At 41.9% G+C, this 18,198-nt stretch overlaps 1 protein-coding gene across 35 annotated transcripts in view; it reads right to left on the bottom strand.

Annotated features, from left to right (window-relative positions):
* Window positions 1–18,198, bottom strand: part of LOC138763207 (contactin-4-like) — a 2,221,540-nt gene that overhangs the window by 526,076 nt on the left and 1,677,266 nt on the right. For all 35 annotated transcript variants that reach the window (XR_011357395.1, XR_011357394.1, XR_011357396.1 and 32 more), the window contains one exon: window positions 1,677–1,779. Coding sequence is in view for 32 of the 35 variants with exons in the window: in XM_069936987.1 (XP_069793088.1) it covers window positions 1,677–1,779 (103 nt within the window). In the remaining 3 variants the exon portion in view is untranslated. The remainder of the gene's footprint in view (window positions 1–1,676; window positions 1,780–18,198) is intronic.

The raw sequence follows: 18,198 nt of genomic DNA, 5'->3' as shown, positions 1-18,198 counted from the left end.
AGGAAGATTCAAGATGTGCTTGAAACATCTGACAAATACAATTGCTCTGCGATACATGCTGTCTATTCAAGATCAACATTTCTTTGTGGTCATGTACACAGAAATTATTTTCCTTTGCTTGCCCTGTAAAGACACATGGTGGGTGGGGAGGAAAGAGCCCTAATCCCTCACCACTATCAAGAGATGAAAGAAAACAGGAGTCCCATCAGAGACATCGAATGTCTGTGAATCCCACCACCTCCTCTGATGTTGTTACCCCCTATACTCCCACATCCTCCACAACAGCCCAGCTTTCTGTCTGCTCCAGCAATTAATTTGAACTTGAGGCATCCAAATCACACTCCTTGATCCATGGTTGTAAACCTCCAAATCAGGAAGTTGTCAACCAGATCCTTTGAGACCCCAACTTATCATGAAGTTCGTTCAAGTTCAAATTTATTGTTAGTGTACATACATGACATCACAAACAATCCTGAGATTCTAGTTCCTTTGGTCCCATCAGAATTTCTACTTATTGGTCGTGTAAACTATACATAAGAAAAATATATGTTTACAAAAGTTTAAAAAATGTAAACAGAGAAATAAAAGTAAACAAACTGACATTGCAAATACAGAAAAAAATATTCAGTAATAAATAATATGCAAAGTAAGAGCCCTTAAATGAGTCTCTGATTGAATCTGTTGTTTTAGAGTCCGATGGTAGAGGAGTAACAACTGTTCCTGAACCTGGGGGGGATGGGTTTTGTGGTATCTATATGAAAGTGTGCCAGACAGCGCACTTTTCACGACACATCTGTGAAAGTTTGCCAAGGTTTCTGATTTCATACTGAACCTCCGCAAACCCGAGAAAGTAGAGGTGCTAACGTGCTTTCTTCACAATGACATTAAAATGTTGGGTCCAGGAAGGATCCTTCAAGGTAGTGATTCCCAGGAGTTTAAATTTCCTCACCTCTCCCCTTCTGATCACTGGTTTGTACACCTCTGGTTTTCCCTTCTTAAAGTCCACAATCAACTCCTTGGTTTACTTATTGAGTGTGAAGTTGTTGTTGGTACACCATTCATCCAAGTTTCCAATCTCCTTCCTCTATGCTAACTCATCGACATCCACGAGTATCATCATGAATCCTATTCTTAATACCTGGCTCCCAGAAGCCGGACAATAGTAGCTCACAGCATGGTGTGAAATCCTGAGCTGCCAAATTCCACACTGGCCCACTGCAGTTGTCTTCTATTTTTGTGTAGTGTTCTGCCATTATGGTGGGTGCGAGAGAGGGATGTGTTCTTCCACTAGTGCCCTGTGCAAGTCTGCTGCTTCCCTGAGAGCCCACACCCTTCAAGTTCTGGGAGCTGAATGTGGGGTCCATCATCTTGGGTGCCAGACTCAACGAACCTTCAACATGATAAAGACATCACGGTCTTTTTTTTTTATATATAGGCAGCTTGGGTCTGCATAATACTATCACGTAGGATAGTCAGTAAGTTGGACCCCATGAAGGAGCACTGGAGGCCACATTTCCACACTAGTGGCAGCACCGTCATTACAGCAGCTGCAGCACTGGCACCATTTTAAAGCGGTCATTTTAAAAGTCATTCTACCCATTTGAAGTAAGCAGCAATGATAAATGTCAAGATTAAATCATTGCACAGTATGCCAAATTAAAATCCAAAAAACTTACTTTCCCAGAGCAAAACACTCCAATTTCACGGTCGATCCTTTTGCTGCAAAAACACTATCTGGAAAACGAACTTCAATCTTTGGTTCATATTCACCCATTACCCCTGTTAAGATATAAACAAGGCATGATCATTCATTTCGGTATCCTGAATTTTAGTTTTGTTGTTGTGTGTTAGAAGTATCATGCATAATTAATTCTGAGCAGAAATACCAGGGTTGCTCAATGATGCCTTCTCAATTTGCAGCATGCTGCTCATAAAAGAGTCAAAAACTGAAATGCAAAGTTCTGTCATTCAATTAAATATCTTCAGCTTATTTTAACCATAATCAATTTAACAAATAGTTCATTTGTTGTATAATTCTGTTGTCAGGCTTTCTGGTCAATTCCCTCCAATTGTTTCATGATTTTGATGACACAAATTCACATAAAACTATAGGACATTTTAAATGGCAAACTGTATCAACAATTTCACCTTTCATTTTCAGGATATTAGAGATAACAAAAAATGTAGTACAGGCACCAATTACTCTATTTTTCAATGGCAATTTATTTAGGAAAGTGGTTTAGGAGAATTAAGTATTCAATCAAATGTAAAATCTTAAAAGATGCTGACATCAGAACAAATTAAACTGAAACTGCAAGATTCTGGACACTATCTGCTGAAAAATTGCTCTTCAAACTGTTTTGCTGTGATAACTGTAACACTTTTTTCATATGAATTATTCCCTTATAATTTTTGTCATTTCACCTTTTCACTCTGTGGTGATATGTAATTGCACCACTAAGTCACCAGGGGTCATCCCGGTGACCTTGTACATAAAGCAGTCCAGAGCTACAGTCTAGCCTTCCAGGTTTGTCTTGCAGAGAGACAAGACCTCTTGGTGTACAGATTAGTTTATTAAAGCTGTCTTACACCTGCACTGCTTTTGTGGTTATTGTCAGTACACACTCCATCTTTTCAAGACAGACTAATCGTTGTGAATATTATGCATTAGGCTACATGTTTTAAAGCAACATTACACTGATATCACTTATCACTCAAGGATTCTGGCTTGGGCAAAGCTCAGCAAGCTTTAAGACAGTAATTCTTCATGATTCTAAAAACTGTTTTCACAAAGGAAACAAAGACAGCTCCCCTTTTTCATGGATATCTTAAAACTCAGGTAAACGTGGATCTATTTTTTCTTAAATCAGGAAATAAAAGTGATGCAACACACTTGGAATTGGCTGCCCCACTTCTAGATTGGAGAACGGCTCTCTCATCAGAATGTTGAGCAGAAGGACATAGAAGAAAGTTGTTTAAGATTACACAGGATCTAGATGAACCGGGAAAATGGGCCAAGGAATGGGCAGGTGGAATTTAATTCTTTCAACCCATCATTATCAAATGAAATAAATATAAATTAATATTGACCAGAATAAACTTGAAAGGTAAAAAAAGCATAAAGTAATCATAATGAAAAACATGATGGAACTAAAACAAGTTATCAATTAAATCAGAAGCTCAGTTCATTTGTGTTACATTGAATTATTTCTGCCAGTGTATCTTCCAGCACAGACATGCTGTACTCTTTTTTTTGTTCATACTCTCATCCCATTCGAGATTCAAGATTCCTTTACTGTCATGATGTAAGGCAGAAAAAGATCTGCCATTAGCAGAAATTGTTTGGCACCCTTTACAGTCAGAGAAAAAGCAGCAAGAGAGAGTCCCTCCCCCCCAATCCTGCAGTCACTGAGTGTCCGTAGATTCGCCTCTAGCACTACTCTGCAGCCATGCCGAGATCAGTTCAAACCATTTACAACCCCAGCTGCAGATCCAAATGCCTGAGATGATCAGGATACCTTCAGCGCCCTCAACAAACACTTCCCAATTCCAATGTCTGGTATCCCTTCAGCCAGTCTCGTGCCAGCCTCTGGTAATATACTGCCTAGTATGATCATTTGACTGCATTTACCAGCAATCCACAGCCTGCATGGGTTCCATGCTTTGAATCACCAAAAGCCCATTGGTTCTGTGTTCTTCAGCCACAGAGCTACTCACTGGTCTACCAATTAGGGTTAGGTGATATTCCACATTCTCAACCACATAATTTTGCCACAGATAGCACCATTCACATCACATCATACTTTAAGTGTGAAGACTTCACACATGCGACCTGACAAATAAACCAGTTCCTCTTTTCCCTCTTATGTGTTTTAAGGCATTTCAAAATAGAATGAGAAAAAGGTTTTTTTTTCCCAAATGAGGAGTTCTACATGTGAAGAAGTAATCGAATGCCATTGTCAAGGAATCATCATAATATTTTTTGGAGAAATTGAGGTTTTGTTGAGAGTGCAGCTTCAATATTGCATTAATATTTGAGAGCATGTTGTTGCTCAAATTTCAACTGCAGAAATTCAAGAAGACAGCTCACCAGCAATTTCTCAACTGCAATTAGGGATGGATAATAGCCTTGCCCGTGGCACACATATCCAAAAAAGGAATTCAAAAACTTCATTTCAATTTTATCTTGTGTTATATAAAGAAAGAAAACAAAATCAATGGCTTCCAGCAGTGCCTTTTTCAAAAAGAAATTATAACCATAAAAGAGCTGTTACATTTGAAATTTCTGAGGAAATCAATCAAATGAATGATAAGAATTTGGGTCAATTTTTTTTCAGCAATCTGACATCGAAATGAACTTATATTGGAGTGAATTGCAGTTGCAACAATTATCAGGTCAAATCAGACCAAATTTAACCATTCTGTTGAGCTGAAAACCTGTACAACTGGCTAGTGTATTCACAGGTATCTTCAACATCTCACTCTGACAGACCACAGGATCCACCCATTTAAAACAGGCTTCATTTGTGCTGCAACCCAAGAAGAGTGCGGTAACCTCTCTAAATGACTATCGACCAGTGGCACTCACATCCACAGTGATGGTGTTTTGAGAGACTGGTGTTAGAGCATATCAATTCCTGTTTGATGGTCAACATGGACTCATTCCAATTTGCATAATGCACTGAGAGAGAGAGAGAGAGAGAGAGAGAGAGAGAGAGAGAGAGAGAGAGAGAGAGAGAGAAATGTACCCTAATCCCTCCCTGGATCCCCACCCACCCCCGTTACACAGGAAAAAGAAAAAATAAGGAGAATGCCAAAAAAAACATCTTGTTACACACAATGTTGGAGCTAAGGGATACCAATGTGACGAGCTTTCAGAGAGTCCTTCAAATTTTCAAATCAATACATTGTAAGTAAAGGGTCCATATTCTCAAAGAGAAATGATATTTATTATGTAAATTATGTTATTTTCTCAAGTGGAAATGAAGAGCACAATTCAGCATACCATCTCTCCATTCCTAAATCTGCATTTGATTTCCATGTAATGGCAATACACTTTCGAGCAACTGCTAAAGCTTATTGTAAAAAATCAATGTGATGCATAGTTAATTTTAATCCAAGATTAATCATTTTAATACCACCCAACAAAAATACCATTAGATCTAGTAGGAGTTAATGTTTTCTCCAATTTTTTTTTTAAAAAGTTTTAATCTAGGACACTCCCAAGTAGAATGAAAATATGAACCAATTTCTTGATCACATCTAAAACATAAATCTTATGCTACTAAATTCAACTTTAAAAAATATTTTGAGGTTAAATATAATTGTTGTAAAAAATTATATTGAACTAATCTATATCTTACATTTATAATTTTTTGTCATACTACCTTTACAAAGTGGCTTCCAATCATTTTCATCTGTTAGTATACCCAAATCAACCTCTTATTTTAATCTTGATTTATGAATTCCTATTCTAGAAGCTGTTTTTTTTTGAAGTAATTTATATATCTCTGAAATAAATGTATTCACACTAACCTGAACTGTTAATAATTCTAATTCATTTTGTCTAGGTAATCTCAAATTATGAACTAATTTATCAATCAAAAAGGCTTTAACTTGATAATAATGGAAAAAAAAAGTATTATTCGGGACATTAAATTTTCCCCTCACTTGTTGAAAAGTAATAAATTTACATGCTTCGAAACAATTTTCAATTCTTTTTATCCCCATTTAACTCCAAGTCCTCAAAAATTAATTATTCATAGAAAAAGGAAGAAGTTTATTTTGATATTATGGTGTTCATCTGGAAATTAAATCTTTTCTACCCATCTCATAATCTATTTTATTCCATAATTCAATCAAATGTCTCAAAATAGGTGTTTCTCTAATTTCTATTAATAAGTTAGAATTCAGTTTATAAATAAAATCCTGCATATGATCTTTATCTTCTCAGCATCTAAAGCTAACACCATCACCAGTTCATGTTTCTTTTGAGATGTTTGCATTAAAATAATCAATCTAACAATATTATCTGCAGAATGTCTTCCTTTAACACACCCAGTCTGATTTATATGAATTAAACCGGATAAATAATTACCCAATCTATTTGCTAAGACTTTAGCTATCATCTTATATTCAATATTAAATAATGATATTGGTCTTTAAGATTCCATTTTTCATGGATCTCTATATTTCTTAGCTATAACTGTTATAAATGCATTCATAAAAGATTCCAGTAGAGAATGGGTTTCACTCACCTGCTTCAATATCTCCTTAAAAGGAGGTATTATTAAGTCTTGACATTTTTGCAAAATTCTGGTGGAAAACAAATCTTCTCACAGAGACTTACAAGTTTGTAAAGAATTAAGGGCAATAATAATTTCCCTTATTGTAAATGGTGCATCTAAATCTTTTTAATCTTGGCAATTTAAAGAAGGCAAATTATTTTTAAGTTAAAAAATTTCTGAATCTTACTTTCATTGTTATCAGACTGAGATATATACAACTTAAAATAAAAATCTTTAAAGGAATCATTTATTTCTTAAGGTTTATAAGTATGTGTGATGCGCTATCGAGCGGAAAGCAGACACAAAACAAAGTCTGTTCAAACAGACTTTATTCTACATAAACTTCCACAGAGCTGGCTGTAAGAGTGCTGTGCCAGCTCTGAGACTGACCTCCAGGGGCTGGATCTAGCTTATATCCCAGAGTGTGATTGGCAGCCGACCGGGTGGGGCTTGGTCCATTCAGGTCGGCCTATTGACAGTCGACCAGATGTTTCCTTGTCCTCAAGTGCTCTTCTGCAGGCACACATGCTGCCCCCTGCAGTAGCTAGAGCTGTATCACCACATTCACTCCCTTCTTTAAAAATGTCATGGTGGGGGGGGGGGGGGGGGGGGGGAAGAGGTTACATTCCATGTTTTACCAAAGCCCCAAACATATATACATTATTTAAAAGTTTAGATGGTCCAGCACCCATTGGGGTCAATGCAATCAGGGTTGGCTCCTGGTCAAAGGTTGGCAAGGGGAAGCAGGGGCTAGTCGAGGGGTGGGGAGGGGTCTGGAGCAGTTGGCGTGGTGCAGCGTGGTGGGGTGGCTGGAGTTGAAGTGTGTGTGAGGCGCTGGATGTTTGGGGGGATGGGTTCATTTTCCACGGTTGGAGTGAGTCCGGAGTACCTGGGGTGGTCGTGGGTGTCCCACAGCTGTCCGGGGTCTGCGGAGTGCATCAGGCCAGCGTGGTCCTGGGTTGAAGGATGCTGTTGTGCTGTGGTGGGTGCTCCTGCTGGTGCCAGGTTCCTGGTTGAGACGGTGTCCTCCCTGCCGCAGTTGAACCTAATGTAGGCACAGTTATAGTTTGCGTGTAGGAGGAACACCTGCTCGACCAGGGGTTCGGCTGTGGCTGCATACATGTCTACACAGGAGCATTGATCTCGGGGATGTGAGCCATGCTGGGAGTAATGTTCCTGTCACCAAACTTCTGGGGAACTAAAACAGATGTCCATGAGGGGTTCATTGGTAACTGTGCACAGGAGTCACCTAATGGCATGGTACACCTCGGGGAGGGCATCCTGCCAATACTCTATGGACCACCTCTTAGACTTAAGGGACAGGAAGACTGCCTTCTAGATTTCCCTGCTTTTGTGCTCAACTTGTCCATTACTTTTTGGGTTGTAACTAGTCGTGTGACTAGTTGCGATGCCCCTTGCTGTCAGGTAGTGCCGCAGTTCCTCACTCATGAAGCTAGACCCCCCTCGGTCACTGTGGATGAACGTGGGGTAGCTGAACATGGTGAAGGTCTGTGTCAGTGCCCTGGTGATGGTGGTTGTGGAGGTGTCTGGGCATGGGATGGCGAAAGGGAAGCGGGAGTACTCGTCTATGACCGTGAGGAAATAGACATTCCGATTCGAGGAAGGCAGGGGACACTTGAAGTCCACGCCGAGGCACTTGAAAGGCCGAATGGCCTTTATGACATGAGCCTGGGGCGGGTGGAAGAAGCAGGGCTTGCATTCCGTGCAGACCTGGCATGCCTAGGTCATAGTCTTGACATCCCTGATGGTGTACGGGAGGTTTCGGGATGTGATGAAATGGTATAAGCGGGTGACGCCCGGGTGGCAGAATGACTCGTGCAGTGGCTGGAGCAGGTCATCATGGAGCGATACGCAGGTCCGGGAGAGGGTGTCGGGGGAGTTGTTAAACTTCCCCAGACGGTACTGGATGTCATAGTTGTATGTTGCCAGCTTGACTTTCCAGCGCAAGATCTTATCGTTCTTGATCTTGCCTTTGTGGGTGGTGTTGAACATGAACGCCACTGCACACTAGTCAGTGAGGAGGGTGAACCTCCTGCCTTCCAGGTTGTGGCGCCATTGGTGAACTGCTTCCACTATTGCCTGGGCCTCCTTTTAAATGGCAGAGTGCCCTAGCTCAGAAACATGGACAGTCCTGGAGAGGAAGGCAACAGTGTGCCCCTCCTGGTTAAGGATAGCGGCGAAGGCCACAACAGAGGCATCGCTCTTCATCTGGAAGGGGGAGTCCTTGTCCAGGCCATGCATCATGGCATCTGTGATATCCTGCCGGATGCACGTGAAGGCTGCCTGCACCTCGCGTGGGAGAGGAAAAGTTTGGGCCTGGGACAGTGGGTGGACCTTGTCTGAGAAGCGAGGAACTCAATGTGAGTGATAGGAGAAAAGGCCAAGGCACCTGCGGAGGTCCTTGAAAGTGGGGGGAGGAGGGGCAGCTTCATTAATGGGCTTATCCGTTCTGGATCTGGGCCGATGGCACCATGTGCCATTATGTATCCCAGGATGGCGAGGCGGGTGGTGCTGAACACGCACTTCTCTTTATTCTAAGTGAGTTTCAGCTCCTCAGCTGTCTGGAGAAATTTCCCCAGGTTTGCATTGAGGTTCTACGGGTCATGGCTGCAGATGGTGACATTATCCAGGTACAGGAAAGTCGCCTTTATCTTGTGCAGATCTCCCACACGATCCATCTCCTGCTGAAAGATGGAGATCCCATTTGTGACCCCAAATGGAACTTGGCGGAACTGGTAGATGCACCCATCCACCTCGAAGGCATTGTAAGGCTTGTCCTGCGGGTGGATGGGGAGTTGGTGGTAGGCCGACTTCAGGTCAATCACGGAGAAGACCCGTTAGTGGGCTATGTCGATGACCATGTTGGCTATCCTCGGTAAGGGGTAGGCATCCAGCTGGGTGTACCGGTTAATGGTCTAATTGTAATCCATGACCATCCTTGGCTTGCTGGCCCCCTTGACCACCAGGACATGAGCTCTCCATGGGCTGTTGCTGGACTCATTGACACCTTCTGCCAGAAGCCACTGCACCTCTGCCCTGATGAAGTCTCTCTCCACGGCTTAATGGCGCCAACTTCTGGCAGCTATCGGCTTGCAGTCTGGTGTGAGGTGTGTGAAGAGGGTGGGAGGGATGATGCACAGTGTGGACAGGCCACAGGTTGGCCGGCGCACTGTGGAGCGTGAGTGGGGTTAGGGGCCCCTTAAAGGTCAGGGTGGCATTCTTCAGGTGATATTGGAAGTTAGCCCAGGAGGACTTGGATGCAGAGTTTGGCATGACCAGGAGTCTGAACCCAGTGTATGTCTCCCCCTACCCCAGCCCCAACAGTCAAATCGGCAGAGCAGCACCCGAGGGTATTAATAGTTCACTCCTGGGTAGCGAAGGTGATAGAGAAGGTGGCGGGGTGGATTTTGAGTTTTAGGGAGTGGACCGCGCTTGGGTGAATAAAGCTCTTGGTGTTGCCACTGTCGATTAGGTACTTCATTACCTGCCCATTGATTTTGACGTCCAATATGGAGTGCCTGAGGCCATGAGGGTCTGAGTCATCATTTCCCAACAGCGGAGGAAATTTGCGACTGGCGGTGTCCTCTGCAGGTGCGGTGTGTGTCGTGAGAGGTGAGTGCTGCCGCACTCTCTTTAGGCGTGGGGGTGTATGATGGCGGCCTGGCTGGCCTTCCTCCCTGGTTGCGCTGGTTGTGCCGGAGAAAGTCACATCACACTATCTGCTGTTGGTGCTGATGACATTATCGCGGCCAGTGGAAGTGATGTCACTCCGTGGACCTGAAGTTACGTCTTTGTAGTCTGCGGACATGGCATCTTAGCGGGGCAGTGCTGGTGAGATCATGGGCTGGTCCGGGTACATGGTGTGCACGCAGTGATCGTTGCCGGCGAGGCTGGAAGTAGGGCTGCCGAGGTCGGGGAGGCCAGAAATTGCAGTGGGGGCAATGACGTTGCCCAGCAATTGCATGTGGCGGGGACAGGGTAGAAGGGGTCTGGTCGTAGAAGGCTACTGAGTTGCCAGCAGGCTTTGAAATGCATACTTTAGCAAAATTGCCTTTCTTGCCATATCGTGAGCAGTACTGATTTCTGGCTGGGGAGTTTTGGTGCGATCGTTGATCTGAACCACACTGGGACTCACAGTACTTACAAAGGAATGGGGTGCCCAGAGCAGCGATGTTCTTGTCCATCATCTGGTATTGGGCCACAGCTGCTGTTTGTGCTGACCACATGGAGACCTGGGGGTTGAAGACTTCGGTGTGTAGAACTGCTGCCTCCAGGGTTCGGACTACCTCCAATATTTTGGCCAGGGAGTAGATATTGTCCTGCAGCAGCTTCTTCCTGATGGCTCTCAAACGTAGATACTGGATGCAGGCATCCCTGATCAACCTTTCAACCTCCCTTTCGTTCATCCCAGGTTCTGCCAGGCACAGTCGAAATAACTCACATAGGGCTCCCAGGTAGGACTCGGCCATCTCTCCAGGAAGCTGGGCACGAATACTCAGAAGGTACCTTGCGAAGACCACATTTGTGGGAGGTTTGTACATGGTTTCTAGGGTGATCATTGCTTCAGAATACTTGGTGCAGTCTTTCAGGGCCTGAAAAGCTTGGGGACCCAACTTCGAGCAGAGTAAGATGATTCTTTTCCTGTCCGAGTCTAGGATGTCATCGGTGTGTTCCTCGATAATTGCTTTGACAGTGAGCTTCCAGATTTTGAAGCGTGCCTGTGCGTCTGGATGGCATGGGTCGACTTCGAGGCTCCTGGTACTCAGGAGCTTCTCCATTACAGCTTCAAATTTTATATAGAATAAATTGTGATGTGCCTTCGAGCAAAAAACTGACTCAAAACAAAGTCTGTTCAAACAGGATTTATTCTACATAATCTTAAACAGAGCTGGCTCTAAGACTGACCTCAAGGGGCCGGATCTAGCTTATAACCCAGAGAGTGAATGGCAGCTGATCGGGTGAGCCTTGGTCCATTCAGGTCGGCTGATTGACAGCCAGCCAGGTGTTGCCTTGTCCTCCAGTGTTCTTCTGCAGGTACACAGGTTGCCCTTGCAGTAGGCTAGTGGTTTATCACTACAGTATGTCATTGGAAACCTGAGCAAACGACGACAGATGTGGTGTGGAAAGTGCGTTGACTGGCTGAATCATGATCTGGTATGGGGGCACCAATACCTTTGAGTGGAAAGCCCTGCAACATTTAGTGGACAGCCCAGTACATCATAGCAAAACTCTCCTCACCATTGACAAAAACTTATAGAACTCTGCTGTCAGAGAGCAGCAGCAATCATCAAGGATCAACACCTAGGACATACTCTGTTCTCACTGTTGCCATCAGGAAGGAGGTACAGATGCCACAGGACTCATACCTTCAGGTAGGTGTTATCCCTCAATCATCAGTCTCTTGAACAAGACATTCAGAGATTCATTTAAGGACTGTTACTTTGTTCATTCTTTATTATTGAATATTTCTGTTTATGTATTTTCCCAGTCTGTTTACATTATTTGTTCATCTTTCTTTAGTATACATTTCTTTTTCTTGAGTAAATTTTGCAGTATTCAACCAATTACTGGTAATTTAGAAATTCTATCTGGTGTGATGCTTCTTTTATTACAATAAAGAAACTTGGGTTCTTCTTAAAACAACTAGATTAATTAACTAAAGCGAACGGTTCCAAGAACAGAGCATACACGTGCAGACCTCATGCAGGGGCATCCGTCTTGAATCTACCCAAGATGCAACAGTCCCCAGATGCTGCACTCTGTCTCTAACTCCTCCTGCTGGTAGGACTATCACTACATTCCCTTTCCTTGAGATATTTAATCAAACATGACACATTAATAGAGTATTCTTCCAATTTAAAGTTCAACACAAACACAACATGAACATCAACAGCACAAATGTTTAAGTGTGCAGTTTTTTTTCTTTTATAGATTCAGTCTGTCAGGTGCTTTGATAACTCATGTGGATCTTCTTAACACAGGTTATTGTGTCTGCTCTGCTGGTCCACTACTGTCTAGCAATGGTGGTGTTTCCTCTGTTGCTGTACAGGCTGGATCCACAGCATTTATCTGTTTCTGCAGTATTTTGGCATGTTCAGCAGGCTCCTTTGATTCCTCATCAGCATTTGACGTTCCTTTGTTCTGACAATGTAGGACTTTGGAGTTGCTTCTCCCAAAACAGAGGTCTTTTTGTCCCAAATGTTGGAATCTCAGAGTCTCACTGTGTAATTTTTTGCTCATGGTCCTAAGCATCTCGCTAACTTTTCATAGTTTGTCTTTCGTCTCCCTTGCAGACACCTTTGTCTCTGTTCAACATCTTTGTTCTTGTTTGGGTCTGCACATTAGTGAAGTATGGTGCATAGACTATGTCCCATCAAAAGTTCAGTGGGTAATATGCCGTGCTCAAGTTGTGAAGCTCACTAGAGCTAGATATGGATCTGGGCCACTGTCTTGTGCTTTCTTGAGAAACTGTTTAACTATGTGAACTCCTTTCTCTGCTTTACCATTTGACTGTGGATAACAGAGGACTTGAAGTCACATGTCAGAAATCATACTCTTCTGCAAAGTTCTGGAATTCTCTACAACTGTAGCATGGCCCAGTATCACTGTAGACAATTTGAGGAATTCCATGTCTTGCAAAGATCGATTTCATATATTAAATCACACACGCAGCAGATATGTTAGGAAGCAGTGCAATCTCCAGATAGCTTAATAACCAACAAGTAATTCTTTCCATCCATGTGAAACAGATCAGTCCCAACTTTCTGCCATGGTTCTGCTGTTATGTCAGTTATTGTCATGAGTTCGCTTGTGCTTTGCATGATGTTTCAAACAGGTCTCTCACTTGAAACCATCCTGTCAATGTCAGTATTTATCACTGGTCAATTAACAGCAGTTCTAGTCCTCCTCTTGCATTTTTCAATTCCAATTTCAATTTCAATTCCTCATGCACCCTTTTCAGCATCTCATCACAGAGATTGAGGAATGACAATTCTGCTCTGAGTAGAAGCCCATTGACAACACTCAGCTCAGCTCTGATGTTGTAGTATGGCTGATATTCATCTCTAGGCCATTCTTCCTTCAAATTCTTGATGACCTTCTGTAGAACTGTGTCCTTTTCTGTTTCAGCTGCGATCTGCTTGGATTTCATTTCAGATACGAGAAGAGGTTCAGTGATAATATTCACATCTATCTCTATGGAACTCTCATTGGGTGCTTTGCTCTGCATTGTTGACCTGGATAACATATCAACTGACACAGTAAGTTTCCTCTTGTGTACACCAATTCAAAGTCATAATATTGTAGCTTCATCATAAGCCTTTGGATTCTTGACGACATTTCACTGTGATTTGTTCTTGATTATAGATTAATGGCTTGTGGTCTGTCTCTACCATGAATGTTGGTAGACCACACACATACTGTAGAATTTCTCAAGTCCATAGACCAGACCTAGACACTCTTTCTTGATCTGTGCATATCGACAATCAGATGTTGTCATTGTCCTTAATACGTCTGCTACTAGCCTCCAATCTTTTCCCGGAGCCTGAAGTATTACAGCACCTATTCCACCTTTTAAAGCTTCTGTGGATATTTTTGTCTTTCTGGATGTGTCAAAGAACGTCAAAAGCACTGGTTCTGTAGTTAGAATGGTCTTCAGTCGTCCCCATTTTTCCTCGTGTTTGTCTGTAACTTGAATTCACAATTGTCCTGTAATAACTTCCTTAGGTACATTGTTTTAGAAGATGGGTTTGATATGAATTTACCAATGAAATGGATCATTACTAGCACTCTCAATGTCTTTTTTTGTCAGTGGGTCGGACCATCTCTAAGATTGATTTCACCTTGCTCTTGTCTGGCTCTGCATCTGCCTCTGACAACTTATCTCCCAGAAAAGTGATTTCCTTCACATCAAACTATCATTTTTCTCTGTTTAACTTTAATCCATACTTCTGGATGCATTGTAGCACTTTGATGAGCTTCTCATTCTGTTGTTTTTGTGGTGGATCCCCCAAAGGATCATGTCATCTATGGACACACATACCACATTTATGCCTCTATGATGTGCTCCATTGTTCTGTGGAACACTTCCTGAGCTGAGGAAACTCCAAAAGGCATCCTCAGACAGGAGTATTGGTCAAACAGTGCATTAAATGTACAGTATTCTGTGCTATCATCATTAAAGTTTATTTGCCATAAGCCCTGGTATGCATCCAATTTAGTGAAAAACATTACACCAGACATCTCACTTGTAATTTCATCCCTGGTTTGAACCTGATCAATGTCCTTCATTATATTTGTATTCAAGTCTTTTGGGTCCATGCACACCTGTAGGTTGCCATTCTTCTTTATGACTCACACAACTGAATTCTCCTATTCTGAGGGCACCTCCACTTTCTTTATGACCCCTGGTGCCATCATTTGGTCGAGTTCCTGCTTGAACTTTTCTTTTGCTGGTGCTGAAACCACCTCAGGACATGTACATGTGCATCCTCCTTAAACTGTATCTTGTAGGTGAATGGTAGAACTCTAAACCCCTTAAAGATGTCTGGAAATTGATTCAGTATTTCCTCTAAATTGTTCTGTGCCTGGTCACTATTAATGTGGTACATCCTCTTGACTAAGTTTTCACATGTTTTGTCACCAAGCAGTGATTCATGTCCATCTGCGGCTACTGTGAACCTGAGGTGGTGCTCTTTATCTTTTATTCTGACCTCGAGTTTACATGCATCTCTCGTGTCGATGCTCTCTCCATTGTATGCTTTGAACAGTACAGGATTTGTATGGATGTATGGCTTTATCTTTATTGCCCTGTTGTTGCACTCAGAGATCAAATTGACCTTTGCCCCGTATTCAATTTGAAAGGAATATTTATTCCATTTGTATGCAGTGACACAGTCCATTTATCTTCCTCGCCACTGTTCACTTCCTGCACCGCCATGCCCATGAAAAGTGTATCACTGAGAGCAGTTTCATCTATGGTATATATAGTGTCTTCTATAATGCGTACACTTTTACTTCTGTTTGGTTTCCATTTGAAAAAAAACATTGCTTTGCATAGTGAATCTGCCTTTTGCACTTGTAACAGACTTCTCCATAAGCTGGGCATTGCTTTGCTCCATTTAGTGATACATTGTTTACAAATGAATATCTCTCCATCATTTTGTTGGTTTTGTGTGTCCAGACACTATGGCTATGACTATGCCTTCATTTTCACTGGCTTTTACACCATCACCAAAATGTTTTATGTGTTGCAGAGCTAATTCACTGGTGTGGAATATCTTCACAACTCCAGCTAAGGTAAGCTCTGTCTCTCGCAACAATCTCTCTCTCACTTTCTTTCCATTAATTCCAAACACAATTTGATCACGGATCATTGAATCTTTCAGCAGTCTAAAATTGCATGTTCTTGCTTTTAATTTCAAGTCTATTAAAAAAGTATCAAAGCTCCCTCCCTGCAGCTGCATGCACGCTCAAAATGCATACCTCTCAAAGGTTTCATCAAATATCTCAATAACCTTGTCGAATTTGCTCTGTTTTTTTTTGCCTTGGTGAAAACAAATGTGTTGAAAATCTCCAGAATTTTGGTTCCACTACTGTAAGTAGCAGTACAATCTTCCGTGAATCCAGTTCGCTGTCAATTCCACTGGCTTGCAGGTACAGCATGAATCCTTGTTTAAACAGCCTCCACTCATGATCGACATTTCCAGCCCATTTTGAAGTTTCAGGAGTTTTTAAACTCTCTGCAGATATTGACTGATACTCACTACGCACCCTATGGTTTTTCATTAATTCCTGTGCACACTTGTGGTGTTTTTTTTCCATTCCTGGCTGTTTCTTCCACTCCTGGTACCATGTGACATTTCTTTTATTACAATAAAGAATTTGTGTTTTTTTTTTTAAAAACAACTAGATTTATTAACTACAGCAAACAGCCCCAAGAACAGAACAAACACATGCCAGACCTTATGTGGATTCATCCATCTTGAATCTACCCAAGATGCCACAGCATTCCAAGGTGCAACATTCCCCAGATGCTACACATTCTGTCTCCAACTCCTCCTGCTGGTAGCACTCTATCAGTACACCTGGCCTGCAGGAAAAATAATCTCAGAGTTGTATGTGATGTTATGTCTGTCCTCTGACAATAACGTTGAACTTCCTTAATCAACACCAAAGCAATTTCTTTATGAGGCACCTCCTGTCATCACTTTCCGTGCAATGCTGCTTTTTGGGCACTGTTTGGAAATTTGGATGTCATTAGTTTTAAAGGGGACAACTTTAATTGGTGGACCCACCTTTTAAACTCAACCATCCTCTTTGCTTACACTGTTGATCATCCCTCTCCCAACATCACACCAAGTTCCACAATTTAGCCTCTCCTAAAACTTTTGTCAGACTCTCTGACCTGTCCATTCATGAGACTTCTGCCAATTTTCAACCTTTTCTCTTCCCCTCTAACTTCACAAACAAATGTAGACTAATCTTCGCTTTTCTGTCATCCAAAGAGCAGTACTGTGATCTGCTTCCCATTTTTTCATGATTGTGACTACAGGCTACAGTCACAAAACAATACTAAAGTGGTGGGACAATGACTAAAGCAGTTTTTGTTCCACATCATTAATACAATTCCAGTGCTCCTTCTGGATGTATGGGAATGCTTTGGCACGGTGTTGTTCATATGTGCAGGATTTAAACATCTGGACTCAAAATGTGCATCAATCAGCTAGCATCAGGAGTCATAAATGAAAGACCAAATGATTGTTTGATAAATATATGAAACTGACAATACTCAATTGAACAAAGTCTCATTCAAAAAATGTTTCGACTTGTCACATTATTTAACATTAATGATTTTTAAATATATATAGATATATAAACTGGTCATATTTTGACCAATTTGAGCATTTAGTTTATGCTCACTTCCTTCTGAACAATTTAAATGACATGATAATGCTATTGATTAATGTTTGCATTTCTGGTGGGCATGTTAATCGAGATGTCCATAAGTTAGCTATATACGGAGAATATTACGGGACAGAAACAGGCCTCTTTAGCCCTTCTAGTCTGTGCCAAACCATTTTTATTTGCCTTGTCCCACTGACTTGCACCCAGTCCATAGCCCTCCTTACCTCTCCCATCCATATACCTATCCAAATTCTTCCTAAATGTTAAAATTGCACCCGTTCATTCCACACCTCCACTTCTCTCTCTCTCTCCCTGATGTTTCCCCTAAATTTCTCCCTTTTCACTCTTAACACATGTGCTCTGGTTTGCATCTCACCTACCTTCAATGGAAAAAGCATATCTATATGAACTCGGTCTATCCCCTCATAATTTTAAATACCTCTATCAAATCTCCCAACATTCTTCTACCCTCCATGAAATAAAATCCTAACTTGTTTAAGCTTTCCCTATAACTCAACTCCTGAAATCTGGGCAACAGCCTAGTAAATATTCTCTGCACTCTTTCTATCTTAGTGATATCTTCCCTGTAGTTAGGTGACCAAACCTGCACACGATACTCCAAATTTCCCCTCACCACTGTCTTATGCAACTTTAACATAACATCCCAAATCCTACACTCAATACTTTGATTTATGAAGGCCAGTATGCCACAAGTTCTCTTTACAACCCTATCAACCTGTGATGCCACTTTCAGGGAATTATGTATCTGTATTCTCAGGTCCCTCTGTTATACTGCACTCCTTAGTGCCTACCAGTTACTGTGTATGTCTTTTTTTTTTTAAATTTGTCCTCTCAAAATACAACACCTCACACTAGTTTGCATTAATTTCCATCTGCCATTTTTCATCCCATTTTTCCAGCTAGTCCAGATCCCTCTGCAAGCTTTGAAAACCTTGTCTGCTGTCCACAACACCTCCAATTTTAG

This window comes from Narcine bancroftii, chromosome 5 (assembly GCF_036971445.1).
Source record: "Narcine bancroftii isolate sNarBan1 chromosome 5, sNarBan1.hap1, whole genome shotgun sequence".
Lineage (NCBI taxonomy): Eukaryota > Metazoa > Chordata > Chondrichthyes > Torpediniformes > Narcinidae > Narcine > Narcine bancroftii.
The sequence above is the reverse complement of the archived record's forward strand: the minus strand, read 5'-3'. Positions and strand labels throughout refer to the sequence as shown.